Source organism: Brassica napus, chromosome C4 (assembly GCF_020379485.1).
Source record: "Brassica napus cultivar Da-Ae chromosome C4, Da-Ae, whole genome shotgun sequence".
Taxonomy (NCBI): domain Eukaryota; kingdom Viridiplantae; phylum Streptophyta; class Magnoliopsida; order Brassicales; family Brassicaceae; genus Brassica; species Brassica napus.
In genome coordinates this window covers 62,570,672-62,592,592 of record NC_063447.1, presented here as the reverse complement: position 1 = coordinate 62,592,592, position 21,921 = coordinate 62,570,672, and the positions used below count along the sequence as shown (strand labels likewise).

Below are 21,921 nucleotides of genomic sequence, written 5' to 3'. Positions count from 1 at the left end.
CATGTCAGCATGTACATTGTATTGATTATTGAAAGTAGAACTATGTAATGAATCAAATTATGTTAGAAAAACATGCAAGACGAGATGCAAGTGTGGCTTGGTTCGGTTCAGTCAAATGTGTACGTCTGCTACAGATTTTACTATGGTTGGTATAATGGTTTTTTTTTTTGCTAAATTGGTTGGTATAATAGTTAATGTACTCATGTACAAAAATAAAAGTACTTATACGTATTTTGCTAAATTGGTTGGTATAATAGTTAATGTACTCATGTACAAAAATAAAAGTACTTATACGTATTTCATAGATTACTCTGAGTTTTTGCTCGATTCTTCGCTTAGCGTAGACTGATTATAGCTTTTTTTGGGTTTGTTCAACCGGGGAAAAGGTTTTCAATTTGTTGGTTTCAAAGTAGCTAGTGTGATTTACGAGAGATTAATGGATAGAAGATTTGTTGGAGATCTTCAGAAAGGTACGAAGAATACCACCAGTTGTGGATCTTATAGAGCAACTAAAAATGATACAATAATTAATTCTCGTACAATAGGTAGAATTATCGGATGCAAAATCATTATGTAATATTTTTCATAGTTTATAATAACATATTTACCAATATTAAAAAGTAGCTAATGTGACTAAACTACAATCATATTCAATTTATACTTTGAGCAAGAGTTCAACAAAAAGGTAACTAAATGGCCACATTGATAAAAATATTATCTAAAGCTACACATATATTATTTCTGATATGATATATTATTAGATTCTACAACTTAATCTTTGTATATTCAGTTTATATGGTTTGCATGAAAATAAAACATTGATTTATTTACAAATCACTTTGTTTATATTCATTTTAGATATTTCTATCAAACCCCAGTTAGCTTTGGTTTGGCTTGAACCATGTAAACAAAATTGAGACTCATACGCACACCACAAATTGGAGCTGAAACTTATACTCGGCTTGGTTACTCTCGATTTGTTCGAGTTTTACTGTTTGTAGTCAATTAACTTGAAGAAGAATATGGACTTGGAACCAATTGATTTTGGAGAATATTACAAAGGAGAGAGTTGTTCCCTAACAACACTACATAACTGCCTCCGCCTCCTATCTGTCCCCTCCGTTTTTCTATATTTTCCTTACCAAAAATAATATCCCTCGAATTTTTCTAGCATACATAAAAGTATATATATACATTATTCTACAAAAGAATGCCTACTATATTATTGGAAACATACATACATAGTTCAAGTACTTTAATCATATATTTCTTTATTTATGCGCTAATTTTGAGAACCTAACTTTACTGCGTCGTGGTTGCTTGTCAGTCAAAACTAGGGCTTGCTTTTCAAGATGCGTGATTGCATTTGCATGTCTCGTGGCTTTTATTTTCTAGCCCCTCTTGTTGGACTAATCATAGCCTTTTGTTTTCTCCTTTGCTTTAAGATTACTGAAACAGTAGAACTTTTTCACTGAATATATTACATGTATTTTCCATTGAATTTTGAAATTGTCACTCAATCACTTTTTCTTACCAAATGATTTTAAACAAACCTATTAGTTACAAAATACGTTAACAGGAATATACAACTACCTAATTCATGCTTAACAAATTAATGTATCAAAATTGAATTTTGTTTGAGTCAAACATTTTTTACTATTTTAAGCGAAACCATCTATTAAGAAACAAAAATATTGAACGAAGTCCAACTAACAGGGAAATACTGCCATGTCTTCCTTACCGAGTCAGATAAAGTGTATTCTGAAGCTTAATGCGTTTATGAATTATAAATGAAACTCTATAAAGTTTTGTTAAAATACGTGCATGCGTGCGGTGCGAATATAGAGTCGAGATGTTACGTGCGTGTCTTTTTATAGATACTATATAATATTCATCAAAATCCTTAAAATGCTTGGATTACGCACGCAATTCATGAATTGTAGTATATAGATTTACCAAATCTTGAAATGATTTAGAGTTTCTTACAAAGTAAACCATCGTTAAAACTTAGAAACTTAGAATCATGACTCTGGAAGGATCGTATCATGGGCTTGGTCACCTTCTCGTAATTTCAAGCAGGCTCGACTCAACTCTAATTTGGGCTATATATGTGCTGAGTTCTTTTCTTTTCTTTTCTTGCAAATTAAACCTTACTGATATACGTTGTAGATTTTGTTAATAATATAATTAATGGTTGTAACTCATAAGAAAAACTGAATAAGTAGAGAGAGTTTTGCTATGCTGGACTAACATGCGCCGAAGACCGTTACACGGTGAGCCACATGGTGACGCCCTGGCAGCGTCCTTGCTCACTTCGGTCTCTAGTCTGGACCACCTCGGTGGGGTCAGGATACTCGGTTAGCAAAAAAAAAAAAAAAAAAAAAACATGCGCAGAACAAGCATAAGATGTGTTCTATAACGTTCACCGAAAATAAATGGTTCCTGAAACTCCAAATGTGGTGTTATATTTAGTGGTCCATATGGACATATATAGCAGAGGCAATTTTTAAAACTCTCTTCTGTATGATGTATTTAAAATATCAAATATGACATGTATTATGGATGTTGATCATAAAATACTGAATAACTATTTCATGTTTGTTAAATAGAACTGAAATAATAAGAGCATGATTATCCAGGATTCTTAGTGGGTTTCTTAGTGCATGGGCCCCCACAAAACTCTTAAGGATCGATTACAAAAACTACTAATTAAAAACCGATTTTAGTGAGTTTCTTACACTGTTCGCGGGCACCACTAATTCGTGGCGGCCCGCGATTGGTTTGCTTTTAATTTTTTTTTTTTTTTAAACTAAGAAGGGATAATCATGTTCTAAATGATGCATATGAACGCTTCTCGCCGGGTATTTGGGGACGGATCTTCTAAACGCTGTGAACGGTGACGTTTAATTAAGTTTTCACACAGGACGACCGTCTCCGTTTGTAGCAATTGGAAACGATAAGCAGATTAGGACACGTGTTCCCACCTCAATCGTACGGTGATGGAATATAGTGTAACTAGGATCGGTCCGTCCTACGAACGGGATATTAGTTAATTTGATATTCACTAAATGCTCGAGTTGAAATTTGTTTTAAGATTCAAGAATTTGATTATCTGTTATGTCTTACTTATTAGTATGCGGTGGTATAGTTGTTTTCCGATTATTCTTGCTTTGGTATTGTATCAAATTAACTAATTGTCCAACTCATAATTATAGATGTATAAATGTGGATTTGTGATAAAGTTTGATGACAATACTGTCTTTTTTCTTAATTCTTATTCATAGTGGAGTGTGCATGTGTCAGAAAAAGACCTATAACAACTTTTATGTTTTTGTGTATGGATTTTAAATATATATTATTTTGTATAATGCATACTTGCTCTACAACATTTCCTTGTAGACTAAAAAAATTGTTTTCTATATTTTTAAAAGAGAAAATATTTAGTCTAAAATATAACATGGACATATGTATTGACTATATATAGAAGTTGGGTGTTATTTTAAAATGACATATGTATAGAGATTTTTCAACCATTACTTCACTGGCACAAAACATTTATAACCGTAAATACTTTTTTTTTTAAAGCAAAACTAATAAAAGCGTGTACAACAAATGTATTTTGATATATATTATATGCATCAAGTTATAAAGGTTGGAAACATTGCAAAACTGTTTGGAGCAAAGTTAAAGTTTTTAACTTCACGATTTTCATCTTGACGCCAGTTTAGTATCGGCCCTGGCCACAAGCAGAAGAAGCATGAGTTTCCAGCTGACACGATAATAAGTATTTTCGCGGGCACATATTTATTAAAAAGTGACTTTAGCGTAGTGGTTCTAAGAGAAATTAGTAGTGCTAGAGGTGCCGGAGAGAGTCGAATAGATAGATATATAGATAGATTCCGAAGAACTAATAGGGCTAAAATGGTCGTTATTAGAGCAGGCAAAAGGTCCTTCTACGAGCGACAACGATGAAGATAACGGATACGATCGAGAGAAACCATTTCACAAATGATCCAGCAGAGTGGGATAATTTCATATCTGAGCTATTGCTAGAGAGATTCGACGAACGGTGAAGAATCGGATTCCGATTAGGAATGTGGAGGATTTTACGCTCTCCCGGCGATCCCAAGAGAAGAAATCTCACAGTTTAGACAGGTTTACAAAAGGGGAGTGAGATGATGATTGGTGGCAGTACGTGTGACGTCGTTAAGCTACGAAGGGTATCAATCAAGCGAGAGAGAGAGAGAGACATCGGTCGCGGCGGAAGAGGGGAAGGAGAGTTGACAGGAGGAAAAATGTCTATGAAGAAGAGATGTCGGGTGCTTGTGTTGTGGTGCTGGAAGTCTCGGAAACTCTTTCATGGGATTATGCCTTGTAGGTGTTCGTAGAAATGCCTGAGTGACTGTAAACGGATCACTTCCCGTGTTGTAAGTTGGTTCGATGAGAAAAAAGGCGTCGACTTGGAACCGGTTTAGGCCCCCATTCCTTTTAGGCCAAGCATCTTCGGTTATAACCGGTCACGAGCACCCCTTGACTTCGATACACTTACTCAGCCTCCAAGATAGTGAGTCTTTATTGTTATCTTTTTTTTTTTTTTTAGTTCTTTATAAATTCTTGCAACTAACTTCCTTCCTTCATGTGCTATCGAAAAAACAGAAGACTCAGAGAGAAGCTTGACATTGAAGAAACAGAGGAGAGGAGTGCTACGGATCCATCTCTTTCGTGATTGTTTCCCGCTCCGTCTCCTTCTCTTTAGGTACACTTCTTGCTTTTGATTGCGCGAGTTGCAAATTGCTTACCTTGATCTTGGTTAGATTCTGAAGTTGCTGATTCAGTGCTTCTAGTTAGGGTTAGTTCGTATGGCTCATTCGATATAGTTTGTGTAATCTTCCTGACCAGTTTTAGCGGGAAAATATATCTGCATGAACTGTTCTTGGTTTTAATAAGCGCTCCCTTACGTCGCCATGCTCATCGCTTGTAGCAACATACGTAAAAGCTAACGTTGTCTGCCATTGTTCTTCTCTCCGTTCACGTAACTTCATGGCTTTAGTGTTTCGCGGTTCTTCTCCTCTGTGATTTATCTTTTTGGTGTAACTCTGCGGCTCCATCGTACGAAGTCAATGATGTCATCATGACTCTTTCACATTATATCGACATGTCTGCAAGTGAAAGGTCATCTTTAAGCTGGGGGAATTTTTTGCCTGAAAAGTATGTTGGTAGGTGGATCCAACTCCAAAAGAAGGACAAAAAAGGGTTCCTCATTTTTCTCGTGAAACAATATGAAGAACCTTTTCACCGCATTGAAAGCTACGGATTCAAGCATATACATGCATGGGTGGATCTGACTAAATGCAATTTCGAGCAAACGAGGGAGCAAGCGGACGCTCAGCTTGTGCCAATCGAAGATGAGACCGAGGAAGAACTTCAATGGCGAGGAGGAAGACAACCCACTTTGTTGGTCGCTCCGGATTTCACCCACATGAGGCGTAAACGTAAGATAGTACATATCATATGAGTACATGCATTGTTCAAAAATGTTAAGCTTTCTTTCTTTTTTTTTGCAGAAATGCTACAAGGCCTGAGGCTCCAAAAGAGAGCGTGGTCTCCAACAGAGCTCGGCCTTGGCTTCTTAAAAGCAAGCAACAGAGCACGTCGCAGTGAGACATCTAGTGCAGATTCTCCACAGAGATTGTGGTCTCCAACAGAGCTCGGTTTTAGCTTCAGGTTTTCAAAAGCAAGGGAAGAAGACGCACGTAGCAGTGAGACATCTAGTGCAGATTCTCCAGTTCTTGCCAATCAAGACGAAGCAGTCCATACGTTCTGGCAGAGTCAGCCTATCGAGCATCTCTCTGATGGGCCAATTCAAACTTCATCTCTTGTCAAGAAGAAGCCTGAAAAGATCGGTGCTGACCATGAATGGACAACACTAGATCTGAGTTCGGATGCTGTTTTATCAGAGGTGTGTAAGCTTCTCGTGGAACACGATTATGAAGGTGATGGTAAGTTCAGATATGCTAACCCTGGGGATTTTCTGAGGTGGGCACTGAGACCACCTGGGTATTATCAAAGCTGGCACATTGGAATCCGTGTCAAGAAGAGTCTCGTTGCTTGCCTTTTTGGGGTGCCTGCAAGAATCATAGTGCGTGATAATGAGGCTGTTAAAGTAGCAGCAGTCAGGTTCTTGTGCGTTCAAAAGGACTTCAGGTCTAAGGGACTTGTCCCTATTATGATTAAAGAGATGATTCGAAGGGTCAATTTAAAGGATATTTGGCAAGGCGCTTTCTGCACTGATTTGCTAGTGGCAACTCCAGTCACCACTATAAGACAGTGGATCAGAATGTTGAACCCGGCGAATGTTTCAAAGTTTTTAGGTGAAGCCATGTCAATAAAAGACGCCACCAAACTCTACGAGCTACCAAATGCACCGGTGACCCCTGGATTTCGAAAAATGGTACAATCTGACGTCCATGCTGTCACAGAGCTGCTCAGGGTATACCTTCTAGAGTTTGAAGTTGCGGCAGAGTTTCGTGAAGAAGATGTCAAGAATTGGCTTCTCCCCAAAAACAATGTTGTAGATTGTTACGTAGTAGAAGACCCTGAAACTCATGTTGTCACCGACTGTTGCAGCTTCTACACTATCTCTTTTACTGTCGGTGGCAGGAAAAACGTCCAAATGAAAGGGGCTTATTCTTACTACAATGTGGCAACAAAGACACCGCTTGTCCAGCTGATAAGGGATATCTTAATCATCTGTAGGCAGAATAAATTTGATATCTTCCATGCAAAGGATGTGATGGACAACAAGACTTTCTTTGAACAACTAAAGTTTGAAGAAGTTGGTGCACAGAATCATTTCTATCTCTTCAACCAGCGCTTAAGGACTGGATTGCAGCCTTCTCAACTAGGCTTGACTCTTTTCTAAATGGTAAGTATTAGTATGTTTTAGATTCTCTCTTTTTGGGTTCGATCTCAGTTTCAATGACTGTAGAGGAATTGTAAGATCGTTACTGTAGTGGTATGTTCGGAACTGCATCTCAGACCATTATCTGTTGACTTATACCTTCAGAGTATTCATCTTTGTAGAACTCTGCTAGTACAGTTGATAAGTTTGGACCTTATGTCGTGCTGGACCAAGGGTTTGATAATAAAAGTCATGACGTTTCTCTTTGTTCTTTCTATGTCTCAGCATTTGTATCTAATACTTCTTAACCATGTTTCTTATCTGCAGGCTTTCATTTTGTGAATTAGAGGAACCGAAGGATCGTTACTATAATGGTATGTTTGGACCTGTATCTTAGACCATTGTCTATTCATTTACACCGTTAGAGTATTCTTCTTTGTGGAACTATGCTAGTATCATGATATGTTTGGACCTTATGTCTTGCTGGACCAGGGTTTGTTTAGTGCTTGATAATAAAAGCGGCAAAGTCATGACGTTTCTCTTTGTTCTTTCTATGTTTCAGGTGAAAACGAGGAACAAAAGGGCAAAATGAAGATGAGTGTCCAATGATTTTGTAGATACATGTGAACCTAAAGGGTCGTCTTAGTGTCAAATAGTTTTTTTTTGAGTCAAGAAGCTGATGTGGCAAGACTTGCGAGTCATGTATAGGGAAAGAAGTGAACCTAACGAATTTGAAATCTAAAACCTTTGTTAGCTCGTAATAACGATTACGTTTGTACAATAATCTCAAAGGTATAGAAGATAATGTCGATGTCCAGTTAATTGAGAGTCTGCTGATAATGTGCAGCCGCCTGAAATCACTTTTCTAAATGAAACGTTTGACGCAAGAAACAGTTGAGGAAACAAAAAACGCATTCTGATTCTGGGAAATAGCCGCGTGAAATCAATTAAGAGAATGTATTTATCAGAGGTGATATTAGATCACTTGATAGTATCAGTGAAGGTGGTTTCTTCCTAGCCAAGATGGAGTCTTCCTCCTCCTCAGAAGCCACTTATATAGGTACCTCAAAGTCAAGCTCTTTAGATCTCATGTTGCAAGCCTTGAAGCTTCATCCAACAGTACTCAAGAAACTAATGGATAAGGTGTCTTTTATCAAACATTAAGTCACTAGAAGAAAGCGAAAGCAAAACAGAGAACTTCTTTCGGAAGAAGCCTTCCCTGCAAAGATGGAACATGGAGGCTACAATACATCTACACCTGATGTTTTTGTTCTGTTTGAAGCTGCTCCAAGTTTTCCCTTCTTTCAGGTGATGGTGGTGATCAGAACAAAGCAGAGAGAGAGAGAGAGAGAGACATTTGTCGGTTTGGTGAGATCATTCGGAATGTTGTTCAGTGGTGGAGTGTTCCAAGCTTGTTAGAGATTTCTGGATGCTTCTTCTCTTCTTGTAGTTGTAAGTCTTTCAATTCTTCACATTTTTTTCAGACAGTTTAGTGTAAGTGAATCAATCCATGACACGAGCAAGAAGGTGCAACACTTGTGTTACTGCAAAATTTGATAATTTCTCTAGTCGAAACATCTACCTGATCAGTTTGAAGAAGTTGTCTGCTTTCTCAGCTTTCAGTATTAGTCTATCGTCAGAAATAATCTGGATTGAATTTCATGACTTTCTGCAAATATTAAGTGTTTTTTTTTTTTTGAACTTTTTCTAAATAACTAGATTTGTAATTGAAACATTAAATATCAGTGAGCAGCTTCAAGCTTTCATCCGCATGTTGTTAATTTCAAAACTCCGTTATATGATTTTGAAAATGAAATTAAAAACTTTTGAGTTTTAAACTTGTTCTGATAAACTCGATGCAGAGTTAAGGCCCCAACATTTTAGTTAAAATTATAATTTTATCCTTGCGTTATTCAAATTTACCATAGTTGTTGCGTACATATGCGTGGTGTTGTAATAAACAAAAAAATAAAGAAAATATGTATTGTTCTATGTACTGATCTCCATACGAAGGAATCCTATATGTCTAGAACCAAAAAAAACTACAATCCAATCAAAAAAACTAAATGGATATCCGAATTTTTATAATCTAGTTTATATATGTATAAATATTAACTATATTAAATTTCTTAAATTAGCAAATAATTTAAAAATACTATTTATAAACATAAATATCCAAAAAAAAAAACAAACTACTCGAATATTTTGTGTCCAAAATATTTTTAATTATCTAAATATCCAAATTGTTATACGAAAACTTTTAAAAAAAATTAATATTTAATCTGAAATATCTAAATTTTCTGAAAATTTGAATTAACTAAAAAACTTGGAATCGAACCGAAGGAAAATGGAATCCAAAATTATTTCAGATATTTGCCGTTCCCAACATTTTTATCCGAACCAAATAAAAACCAAAATAACCAAACTGAATCTAATTTTCTAACTACCGAATGGATCTTAAAACTTTTAGAACCGGATCAGAATCGAAGTGTAACCAAACTGAGAACCAAGTGTTATGGCTACGATTAGGTCTGCGATTAATATTCGATCGAATCAAGCAATGGGATAATACGTGGTAACAGGTAAAAAAAGCCCAATATGATACGGCCATTAATAGTCTGGTCCACTATCAAAGCTCTAATCTTTAATTAATTTGTAATCTGTGCTCCTTAACAAGGCTTGGTGTCGGCAATGTAAGTTGTAACTTGTAACTCATAATTTCACGTGTAAAATCATTCTATCTTCTTTTTATTTTTAGGTCAAGTCAATCAAAAGATTAGCACATGTTAAATTTTAAATATATTTACATCAAGCTTTATTAGGGTTTTGTTATCTAACCTTTTGAAAAAGAATTGTGGCCATTATCATATCTAAGCTTTCGGATTTCGTATGTTTGCCTGCCAGTGCGTTTGGAGTAAGTGAAATCTTGAAGGGATAAATCTGCTAGTGACTACATGGAACATAAAAGGTATGTGTAGTTTCTTAGTTTCGTTAATGGGTACTTTTTTTTTGCTCATGAATGCATTTATTTGCCTGTAAACATCCACCACTAGCCTAATTCTTTGAAAGCCTAAAACCCTTATCTATATATATTTGAATCCTGACAGCAAAACCTGTGGTGAAAATCTGAGAAATCAAGATGTCCTGAATGAGGACAGGATTAGTGAGTTGCCTGAAGCTTTGCTTATGCAGATATTATCTTCACTTGCAACAAAAAATGTCATAGCAACGAGTGTTTTGTCTAAAAGGTGGAGATCTCTTTGGAAGAAAGTGCCAAGCATCAAGTTTGATTCTTGGTATCACAAAACTGAATCCCATAGGTTTTCAGAGATTGTTAGCAAGTCTTTGCTTTCATATAACTCTCCGGTTCTAGATAGTTTTTATTTGGTAGATATATGCGTATCTGAAGCTTCAGATGATATCACAATATGGATTGGAATTGCATTTGCACACCATGTGCGCAAATTAGTACTGAAGCTGCTTTTAGATGAAACGTATTACGGCAACTTGATTACATTTCCGAGTGCTTTCTGTAACTGTAATAACACACTCGATACCTTGGAAATAAGTAAGTTATTTCTTTTAGACTTTCCTTCTCGGGTCGGTTTGAAGTCCCTTAGCTATGCGAACTTCAGAGACGACGAATCTGTTTGCAACCTTTTATGTGGTTGCCCTAGTCTCGAAGATTTGGTTGTGCAGCGAAGGGGCAGTTACGATGGGGTGATCACTTTCACTATTGCGGTGCCATCATTACAGAGACTAACCATAGTAGATACATTCCGAGGAACATGTCGGGGAGGCTATGCGATAAACGCCCCTTCTTTGAAATACTTGAACATCAAAGGAGTCGGGTTGTTAAGTTTTTCGTTATTTAGGACTCAACGCACCGAGTCGTATGGGTTTTGTCTTATTGAGAATGCTCCAGAACTGGTGGAGGCAAAAATCACTGGCTTTACTGATATAAATTTACACAACGAAAACATTTTTGTATCTCTAACTTCAGCCAAACGTCTTTCCTTTGACTTTTCACCCTTCAAGGTACAATTTAAGGTTCTCACAGGTGATTTTTTCCGGGCTAATATTAATTGTTTTTAATATACTAATGTTGCATCATGCACAGATCAAGTGTCCTACTGGTATTACCTTCTCTCAGCTGGTATCTTTGGACCTGAATACAAGGAAAAGTGAATGGTCGATTCTACTTGCGCGCATGCTCGATAGTTCTCCTAGATTGCAAATCCTCAAGCTCGTCAACATCGTAAGCAATTTTAATTAGTTTTTTTTTTCTCATAGCTCCAATTTCAGGTATTTTCGATGAGATCTGATATCATTTTTATTGCATTGGTCTCAGGCATATTTGTACCATGACAACAAAGTATCCACTTTTCCATTGGCCGGGGACTGGGAGCAACGTCCTAAATGTGTACCAGAATGTTTGTTGTTCCATCTTGAGACACTCATCTGGACAGGATACATATGGGATCGTAAAGATGATAGAGAAGTGGCAACATACATTTTAAAGAAGGCAAGACACTTGAAGAAAGCAACCTTCTACACAGAACCCATACAGCTGGAATATTTCCAAACGTTGGAAGAGAAACATGAGATGCTCAACGAGTTGGCTAGTGTAGTTAGGGCTTCAAGTTCATGTCACCTCGTCTTCGAATCATCCAACTAATCTCTTAAACTCTTCCAGCGAGTTTGAATAGATTTCAGTTTTTAGCTAATAAATAAGTTTTAAGATATTTTGACGAAAATCAAACAATTAATAAATTTTCAACAGTTTCCTCCATTTCATCGACACCGTTTAACACCTTCTTACAGTGCATGCCAGCATGCGCCTTCCATCTCACATATCCCGTAACGAGGCTTTACGACAGCCACATAGGCCTATCCATGTTCCTCATGTGACGAAAAAGTGACGTGAAAAATGGCTTGTTTGTCTCATGAGTAAACTTCAACCGGCAGATACCATTGAACGGAGTGAACATAGGATACCACGCACGCTCCAACCGGTACAAGCGTGGCATCTGCGGCACTTGATGCTCTCCCACAAACTCAAAATAGTCGGCCATAGTTATATGCGAATCAATACGGTAAGGAAGGACACTTGCTACACCATTTAGATCATGAAGAGCAAGTGCGGCCTGAAAAGCTCTCTGAGCCTACTCATATATAAATGGATATATCTGTTGCATAAAAGGAAAGTAATTCATCAGACTTACAATTTCTATCGCCACATACCAGAAAGGAAAGAAAGAAAAACTATCAAAGATGTTATTACCTGAAGTAGTTGTATGCATCTTTAGTCTCAAGAAACTCCATTGAGAAAGAACGATCCAAGCGAGCCCTGATCTCCATTGGAGAAATCAAAACCGGCTTTGTGATGTGATGGACTCCACGTCTTCCCCCTTGTCCCTGTCTAGAGCTACCACCACCCCATCTTGACTGCTCCTGTCAAGTGATCTAACGACCTTTGAACCATACATTCTCCTCCGTTTTCTAGATTCAGATACTTGGGATCTATTGATTTTCCTTTCTACTATGTTCTTTTTATTTTCCTCAAAATATCATTTGATATTTTTTTTTATCTATAAACGTTACATGAGTCAATGTAGGGACCGAGTGAGAAATTCGGAAGAGTGAATGAAGCTTGAATTTCTCTTTACTTTGACTCGTTGAAACGCCGAGACGTTGAATGATGAATGTTTAAATTAGAAATTGCTTGCTGTTTTCTGAGTTTTACCGGTCGAGAAATTTTCATTGGTCTCAGGTAAATTGTTTCTAAAACCGAACTGATAGCTAACCGAAATGATTTTTGGGTCATTGATCAATATGCTTCGGAAAGTTTCAATCGGTTTTAACTTAATTCAGTTGATCAGTTCAATCGCACGAAGAATGAAAATAAAACTAAATCTAAATGCTTTGTTAATTATTTTGGTAAATTTACAAACATAATTAAATTTTTTAATAAAAATAATTATGAAATAAAATTTGAGTGTAAATAAAAAATATAAAACCAATATTTTTATTTTATATATAAAACCAAGTTTTTTGAATTTAAATATTTATTATTGTGAGTTATAATTTTATATAAAACTAATATAATAAAAATAGAAATTTTTTTATTTGTATAATTTAAGTGATAAAAATAATTAATAAAATTAATTTTTAATAGAAAATTACAAACAAACTCAATGTTTTATCCAACTGAATGACTGATTCCTATATGTTTCCGGGTTCACGGTTTAATCTGCTCCGATCCGTTCAGTTTATAAAAAATGGTTTGAGATAGTCTTCATTCACACCCACCAATCGATAGTTGATGTTATCTGTGCCAATCTCTCACGATTTATGTAATCCACCACATCAAATTGAAAACAAACCCAAACATTTAAGGTGAATTTAGTTAGCAATATATATACTATACAAACCATATATTTAACGTTTGAAATTTGACTAATGAATGTATGCCTTTCTCGGATTCTTTTCCGAGCTTTAGTTTCAGTTTACTCACCGGTTTGTTACCTTGTGGAGTGGTCTGTACGGACCTGAAGGTGCAATCGAGACTACTTCGGTTTTACTCGTTGGTGAGGGCTGTCTCTCAACGTCACTTGTGACTAATTCTCAGCGGTCCGACTTTGTCGTGAAAGCTTTATCGACGCATTCAAGCTTAGTATTGAATTCGCTGTCAACTTCATATGAAGATTTATTTTACTTGGTTCTATTTACTAGTGTAGTTTATGAATTTTCTTCAAGAGGATGTTTAATTCCCTCTTGGCTTTGTAGTCCTTGAATTTGAAGTTAATGAAAGTTTGTGTTCAAAAAAAAAAAAAAAGCTATATGGTATATATACTCGTGATAAATCTTACTAGATGATCGGATAAGATATAGATATCAACACATCTTACGTAAGGGTAGAACTATAACATATGTTTACACTAAATGTGTTTCTGCATTGATATCTAGATATAGAGATTGCAGAGTTAAGACCAAGAGCCGAAAAGAGAAACCCAAAATACAATACAATACAATACATACCTGACAACAAAAAATACTGTTTTGTTAATTTTCTTATTTTCAGATCACACCTTTTTTCAATCGCCCCATTCCCCAAGATGAAAAAGAAAGAAAGAAAAACTCTTCTCTTTTTCGTTTTTGCTAATATAGACATCACACAGTTATATAAATAAGCAAGTTTTTAATTACTGATTTGTCACTACCCATCTCCTGCAAGTCTACCTGCCTAACTGATATCCAGCAATAGCTTCAGAGAAAAGCAGCCGCGCAGCAGCCATATTTAGTAATCCAAACATAGAAACCCATAACAAATTTTATTGCAGGGACAATAATTAATGATACACACATATATATATACAAAAAGCAGCAATCCTATATAGAGACATTTCATTTTTCTAAGACAGCCCATCAAACTCTGAAACTTTCTGACCGAAGAGATATACAAGAGAGATATGGGTTTACACTGATCCCAATCCTAGTTCATGTCTCTTCTTACAAATCTCACTTATTTGTTGTACCCAATTTTTCTACTATAAACAGCCTTGCAATCTTGTTACATAACCTAAGATATGTTTTTCCAAATGTGATTTTAATAATTTATTCAATCGATAGATGATATATTGGGTAAAATGATAAAAGGACTAACAAATGGTGGAGGTACTTCATATGAACAATTTTTTCAAGAACACTTGACAAAAGGATTATTCAAATCCATAAAAATTCTCTATATGGACTATGAATGTATATCACTATAACACATGTACATCATTTCACTATAAATTTATAATGAAACCAATGCATTATGTTGTCATATATATAATTATGTGTGGTTTAAACTTATAATACCAACTAATCTCTCATCAATTATTATTGATCCAAATCAAAAGGCAATGAAGACTTTCCTTTCTTAGAGAAGTGATCATCTTCACAGCTGCTCCCAAGTCTCAGCTGAAACAAAGAGGAAGATGAAGAAGCACCGCCACCTCCGGCACGCGGCAAACTCCCACCGGAAGATGAAGATTCTTCCTCCGTACTGTTGGTTACTCCACTCTCGCCACATTCCATATCGACTCCAAAAAGCCTCAGCCTCTTCCCGGCCGTTCCAACAACCTCCTGACTAACTCGAGCTCCTCCGCGCATCATCACCGGCACAGATTCGATCACTAACGGATCAGCCACCACCGATCTCTGGTCCACTGACCTAACGAAATACCCGTATCCAAATTCTCTCGGAATCTGTGGATAACCGTAACCAATGTGATGATGACGTGGCGGCTGATGATTGTACAGATCGTAACATGTCGAAGTAGTTGCTGTCGGAAAACTGTAAAACCTAGGGAACATAACTCCTCCAGCAAAGTGAGCAGTCGATGTCGGATAGTCAGGGACTTTAGGTCTTCTCCTCCAATCGATAAACAAGCGGCTGTCTCCGACACATCTCTGGAAAGAGACAATATCTCCGGCGTCAAGCTTCTTGTCTTTAACGAAACGGCTCCAACCTTTAGTCATGACATAGCTCTGGCTACTGTTCCAGTAAGAGTAACGGAACCTCCATGACTTTCCTGTTAGATCTTCGAAGTTTAAAAGCAAACCTTTCCCGTTTGAGGATGAATCTAGAGGGAAGTATCTTTCTGCGTGTTGCTTTGGGATCACGAGCCGGTTTAGTTTCCCTACGTCGCTTGGAGTCACCACTTTGTCGAACATGTGCTCTCTCTCAACTTTTTCTATGGGCTTCTTTGCTTCTGCTTCTCCTTCTCTTGCAAGAGACAAGTTGGTCATCATCTTTTAGAAGTCAGATCTCTTAATGGTGTGGCTAAGATAGGTGTTTTGACTTGATTCCGATTGGATTACTTTGAAAATTGCGAAAGAAAGAGAGAAACAACAAACCCTAATTTTGGAAGTAGAGGAGGAGAAGTGAAGGAGATTTAGAGGAGGAAAAAGGTTAAATTGGTGATGTGATTGACCTAATTATACATAAATAGAAAGTTAGTTTTGCCTAACTTCTTATCAGCATGATCTCTCTCTCTCTCTTTCTCATCTCTATCTTTTACTGGTTTTCTGCAATAGGCTAATAGCTATAGCTCTCAGAGTTATAGTGGAAGAAAACAAAAAGTACTGTTAAGATTTTTTTTGAAGAATGATAGAAATCTTGAATGTTATAATGTTATGATGAGAATGATGGAGATATGGGCAAGAGAGAACCAATTTAGAGGGACCCCTTGAATAGATCTGGTTCAGTTCATGTGACATTATTGTCCTTTTACCACTATCTTAGTTTCTTCTTTTCCTCCTTCCATAATCTATACTTTTAATTAATTTCCCATACAATTTTTTTTTTAATTTGCCAAAAAAATAGATTTGTTTAACGAATACAGATCGTAGATGGTTGAGATATGAGGAGAAAGGAGATGATAATGTCGCGTTCTTAGGGAGAAAAATTTGTTTTACTTCAAATTAATTTTAATCGTAAAACTATTAACAATTAAAATGATTAACAAGTACTACTACTTAATAAACAATCTCGCCTTAGTAAATGCTCAGTATCGAATGGGGACCTCTTTCATGGGTTTGCTGCAGTTTTTGGTTTCACAGAGACAAGATTGGCATGTTGTTTTAGTTTGGTATTTACTGTTGACTTTTTGTTATGGTTCCCCTTCTCTCCCTCTCTTAATTTCTTCTTGGTGTATAAATTATTCACATTTATGTCTAACATTGTATGTGTTTGGGTGATTTTTTTTATATTAATCAACACATTTATACCTCTTACCTTGTAATAAAAAATCCAATTTATGACCACATTAATATTAGGGATATTATTATATTTTTCTTTATTTACATGTCTATGTACTCAGTTGTTATTTATATATATAACCAAGATAAATCATGGATGATCAAAACATCAAAATAACCAAAATAAATCATGGATAATCAAAAAGATTAGTCGATAGTAATTACGTTAATGATACAAATTAAATATTTACAAATGTAATAAATATATCTTCTTACTTACCACAACAGAAAATTAGGTCCCTTTTCTTCTGAATGGCAGAAAATTAGAACCTAACAACTGAGCTATAACAGAAAATTAGGTCCCTTGTTTTAACATGACACATTGACACTAAACCTAAAATCGTTACTGAGCTATAAGCTAAGACTATAACATACATCTCGTTTTAACATGACCTAAACCGAAAATGGTTATTTTTTTGCCTAATATAAAAATAAGAATTCTTATCAAAATGTCCACTTGTAGATATATTATCTTAACTAGTTTAAAACTTAAATAACTTTTTACGATATAAAAAGTGTTTTGAGTCACTTTTCTTTTCCGGATTCAGAGTAAATAATCTAGTATGTTGTTATATCTTCTCAGAGTTATAATATATATCTATGTTGTTACAAAAAAAAGGATCAGTCACCATCTTAATATGTATAAATATTGTTTGGTTGGCCGATTACTTTTTCTTCAAAAGGATTGGCCAGGCCAGTTTAAAAGTGGATACACAAGCTTAATCACAACCAATCGAAAAAATTATCTAAAATAGACATGGTATCTCATTGTTCTTGGACCGGCCAAAAATTCTTAGAGTTTATGGCTCAAGATATAACTTTCGCACAAAACGAAAATCGATACATATTTGTGTGTATCATACCAACAGCTTGGAAAGCCATCTCCAACCGAATTTGTTCTTTAGATTCTTAATTTATCAAAAAAGGTAAAAAGAGATCAATAGTTTTAAAGTGAAAAATTTATGAGAAAAAAATTATGAAATTTATGAAAACATCTTTATCGATAATATATATATATAACAATAATAATTTCATCATAAATTAATTAAAATTTAGATTATAAAAACAAACTAATCATAAAGTGATAAGTGATAAAAAATGTATCATAATGTTTTTATAGTTTTTGTCAAACAAGAACCTTTTTCTTTATCTTTCCTTTCCTTTGTCTTTATTTTTATTTTTCAATATTTTTTTGGTCGTTCAATATTTTTTAGTTAGAGATGCATGCTTTAACAATGTCAGTATAGTACTCTACAACATGATACTTGTCTAATGGACCCTCACAAACCCCTTGATAACTAGGTAAATTGATTGTTTTCACGTATAGTTAATCTATATCTTTTTTAAGTACGTGGTCCTGACAGAGACTAAGCAACTCCTTGTTCCTTTCTCCAATTTCGGTTAACAGTAATCAAGTGCTAGCTGGTTGATGATTAAAGTTTATAACTTTATTAAAAAGAATCGTATAGTCTTTTTCCTGTTAAGCGACGCTATTATAGTAGATAGTATACTTATACCATTTCCTTACTAACAGCCTGTCAAAAAATTTCATAAACGTGGTCCAAAACCTCATCCTCAATCCATAATTGGCTAGACACAAAAGCCTGTAGTGGTCGATACATTGTTTTCTTCTGTTTAATCGGTTATTGATTTGAAATCTTAGTTAACACTCCAATTTTTTTCGTAATATATATCAAATTGTTTGCTAAGATACCTTTTTTTGGAAACCTTTTTTGGAACACTATACTTTTTAATACATAGCTATTTGCATGGCTTACCGTCATTTTCCTTTGTAACTTTCTAAATACAATGGGTTGTCTCTTCTTTCATGCACATCTTATAACATTACGCCCCTAAGTACGATATATAATTGATTTAAATATTAGTCTGGATAATAGCAGGCTATCGGCAAAAGAAATATGAGTCATAAAATTACACTGATCAGTAAAAATAGCAAAGCACAAGAAAAGGTTGTCAAAAAAAAAAAGCACAAGAAAAGACAATCCGATTAAATTTCTTTATATAAACAAACACAATTAATTTTGTTCTCCTCTTCACCTCTATTTTTTGTCAATCTTTACATATTAGCATCTCTCTATTTCTGTGATTTCTTGTAGAGAGAGAAAGAAAAATACAAGAAATGTCAAGAAATTACGAGGAGCCCGTAGCGTCGTCCTTTTCAAAGCTATGTCCTGGGGCTGGGGGACCTCTCTATTTCCATACATCCAACTCTTCAATTCCTATCAACCTATTTCTAAATTTTAAACATGAATTGAATCCACAAAATCAATCAACTTAGTTTCGATGTTTAGACTTGAAGATGGGGATTTAGCTTTCCAAATATTAATGCCTTAACGGATCATATAGTTGTTATTTGCTCTACCAGACATCAATAGCTCGAGCCTCGAGTCGTGTAGCTAGAGATTAATGCACGAGGGATTGATAGTATTACCAGTATTGTTAAAAACGTACTGTTGCTTCATTTGACAGAACAAAATATATTTATCGTTTCAATACCACACTAAACTTGAACAATAAAAATTGTAAATATGTATACAATTACATTAATTTAAGAACTTAGTACTCTTTTTCCATATATATTTCTGTCAGTTTTTTTTTATTAGGTTTGAGTCTTGACTGGTAATTTATTTTTGGAGCATTAAAATTAGAAAATCATATACAGATTTCACGATCACGGTCACGGTCAACTTTTTCAGTATTCACTGAATCAGAGACTTTAACCTTCTTGTTAGAGTAAATAAGCAATTTATTTGAACCTAAACTCTAACAGTTTAATTTTTGGGTCGATTATTCCAAAAAATCTTACATTAAATAGAATTGAAACAGACTTATATATTAGATTTTTGCGGTCTAATATCTGATATTTAATTACTTATTTATTCAAATAATTTCTCTCGAACCAAAGATCACAAAACCTTAATTTTGCTATCAATTTGTTGTGACGGATAAAATGTCTTCGTGGACTAAATGCTCTACAAGAAAGAGACTAAATGCTCTTTGCTAGGGATAGATGCTCTACTAGAACTAAATATATGTCACCAAAAGTCTAACCACCCGCTTAGTATGTTATTATCCGCTTTGAATCTAAACCCTCGAAATTTTGTTCTTGAATTAGTTATTTTCCAAAAAAAGATCTCCATACTAAGCTGAGTTTAACCACACTTATATTCGTTTTTCTTTGGTCTAATATCTGATATGGTACTTCAATTGTTTATTTATTCTAACACTTCTTAAAACTTAACAACTTTTAAAATCTCTCACAAAATCCAGTTTTTATTGTCTTGCTTTTTCTTGTTTTTTTTTCTTTTCAAAGCCAATAATATGTAATTTTCATTATTTTAAATGCGGAACACTTTGTTAACCAAAAAGGTTATGATCAATAGCCATTTCCGTAGCAAAAGCCTCATAACTACAACCACAGCATTACATTCCAAATTTGAACGTAGTGTATCTCATACTATATATGGCTATAATTGACACACACAAGAACGAATCGAATTAGTTTGCTATGGAATTAAAGTAGAATTTTGCAAACCCAATTTATAATAGTTGTTTAATGTGCCAGATTAGCTTATGATAATGATGGTGAGTAGGTGTACATATAGAGAGATATATAAAGCATATGATAATGAAAGAAGGAAAAGATGGGGTTTAGGGTAAGGACCACTTTTTAATGTATACCGAAAAATTCAGACTCGCACACTTATCAACTCTTTCTTGTTTAAATAAATGCCCACTCGCGATCCTTAATTTATTTAATTTGTCCATCACCTGAGACCTTCTTAATCCCATAGAGTCTTCCCATCCTTTCAAATGCCAAGGCCAAACTCTATACTTATATCCTCTCTAAATTAAAAATTAAATCTTGTAATTTTTGTTTTTCTTCTAAAATCAACTATTAACCAGAAAAAGCACCATACGCATCTCGACCCAACTTTTTTTTGGCAACATACACACGCATCCAATATGTACATTTAATTCAATGTATAATTACGTTATTAATTATATTGATCATACTGCACATGACTATAAATAGTTCGATCAATAGATTGGGGGTATGGCATACCTGGCTTTTGCTCGACCCATTAAGGTGTGTATGTGGGCAAGACAAGAAAATGTAGCCTTTAGAAAATTAGGGTTTCTCTGTTTTTTATAAAGAGAATGTTTATATTATAAATTAGTTGTAGGTTTTTGGACCGACGCGATCTCCTTAGAGTCACTCGTGTTAATTTAATTAAATCGACCATTATTGATTGTTAAAAAAGGTATGATAATAATACATATAAGATCAGTCGCCATCGAAGAGGTAGTGGTGAAGTTGAAGGCGGTCCAATTTTCAAAATTATTTTGCCTAACTTAAAATCTTAAAAATGGAGAATCGGTGGTGCGATAATGGCAACAACATGCTCAAGTTGTCAATTTGCCCCCAGAGTCTAGGGCTCTATCCATCTCTATCTCTCTAGCCTGCCTTCTCCATTAAAAAATTGAAAAACATAATTAGTCTTTTAAGCATGCATCTACTTGAAAAGTCCATGTGCAAAAAGGAAAAAGCAATAATAGTCTTCAATATGTTTTCATTATATGTTCACATAATTTGGTTTCATCATCCTTTTTTACATATTTTCAGTATTTTTAACTATGGTTTTTAACTATGATTTAATGTTAGTGGTGCTAGTTAGCCTATAGTACTATAACTAAAAGTAAAACAAACTATTTAGTGATAGTGAAAGAAAATATGTTAGATTTGTTTATGTGGATGAAATATAAATGAGAAATATAATAAGATGGGGTCGGTTTGTATGGTAAGATGGACGCAAAGGAATCAAACCGCTCAGGCTGTCTCAACTACGAAGGCCAGAAACATTGTATATTGAATTTGTATGCTTTCACTATTATCTATTCTAACTTTATACTATTAGACATTCGTATATTAGTTTATTAACTCCATTGATATATGTCAGCTTCCCCTACAGCTCCAATCTTATATTCACATTTATTCAATCATTCAATCACTGTTCCAAATCTTAAAATACTAATTATATATGCATCATATTTGATAAATACATACATACTCTATAAATACATACATACTCACGTACACATGTCGGACCATATTTTACAGTTAACTCGTCATTTAGTTGATTACAGTTTAAAAGAAAAACAAATTGGAGGGGACTATAGCCTATAGG

The 21,921-nt window shown here is 34.9% G+C and overlaps 3 protein-coding genes across 4 annotated transcripts; 2 read left to right on the top strand and 1 right to left on the bottom strand.

Annotated features, from left to right (window-relative positions):
* Nucleotides 1-3,845: 3,845 nt before the first annotated feature.
* On the top strand, nucleotides 3,846-7,723 carry LOC106391964 (glycylpeptide N-tetradecanoyltransferase 1). Of its 2 annotated transcripts, none has more exons than XM_022701618.2 (6): nucleotides 3,846-4,564; nucleotides 4,657-4,756; nucleotides 4,982-5,492; nucleotides 5,565-6,925; nucleotides 7,229-7,275; nucleotides 7,464-7,723. In XM_022701618.2, exons 3-4 carry the CDS (start codon nucleotides 5,132-5,134, stop codon nucleotides 6,920-6,922), a joined length of 1,719 nt encoding a protein of 572 aa, XP_022557339.1. In that variant the 5' UTR covers nucleotides 3,846-4,564; nucleotides 4,657-4,756; nucleotides 4,982-5,131; the 3' UTR covers nucleotides 6,923-6,925; nucleotides 7,229-7,275; nucleotides 7,464-7,723. The 2 variants fall into 2 exon arrangements, with proteins under 2 accessions (XP_022557339.1, XP_013688173.1); XM_013832719.3 differs by having other exon boundaries at nucleotides 4,900-5,492.
* A 2,132-nt stretch (nucleotides 7,724-9,855) lies between these two features.
* On the top strand, nucleotides 9,856-11,834 carry LOC106395772 (FBD-associated F-box protein At3g49020). The gene is made up of 4 exons (XM_013836135.3): nucleotides 9,856-9,869; nucleotides 10,009-10,939; nucleotides 11,022-11,159; nucleotides 11,253-11,834. Exons 1-4 carry the CDS (start codon nucleotides 9,856-9,858, stop codon nucleotides 11,577-11,579), a joined length of 1,410 nt encoding a protein of 469 aa, XP_013691589.1. The 3' UTR covers nucleotides 11,580-11,834.
* A 2,726-nt stretch (nucleotides 11,835-14,560) lies between these two features.
* LOC106391965 (B3 domain-containing transcription factor NGA1-like) lies at nucleotides 14,561-16,138 on the bottom strand. The gene has a single exon (XM_013832720.3). It carries the CDS (start codon nucleotides 15,701-15,703, stop codon nucleotides 14,789-14,791), a length of 915 nt encoding a protein of 304 aa, XP_013688174.2. The 5' UTR covers nucleotides 15,704-16,138; the 3' UTR covers nucleotides 14,561-14,788.
* Nucleotides 16,139-21,921: the final 5,783 nt, after the last annotated feature.

Bases quoted from the DNA above. Each gene is read 5' to 3' on its own strand.
- LOC106391964 (XM_022701618.2), top strand. From the start codon at position 5,132: ATGACTCTTTCACATTATATCGACATGTCTGCAAGTGAAAGGTCATCT. The intron at 5,493-5,564 runs GTAAGATAGTAC...TTTTTTTTGCAG, and splicing joins CACCCACATGAGGCGTAAAC to AAATGCTACAAGGCCTGAGG.
- LOC106395772 (XM_013836135.3), top strand. The intron at 10,940-11,021 runs GTACAATTTAAG...CATCATGCACAG, and splicing joins TTGACTTTTCACCCTTCAAG to ATCAAGTGTCCTACTGGTAT. The intron at 11,160-11,252 runs GTAAGCAATTTT...CATTGGTCTCAG, and splicing joins TCCTCAAGCTCGTCAACATC to GCATATTTGTACCATGACAA.
- LOC106391965 (XM_013832720.3), bottom strand. From the start codon at position 15,703: ATGATGACCAACTTGTCTCTTGCAAGAGAAGGAGAAGCAGAAGCAAAG.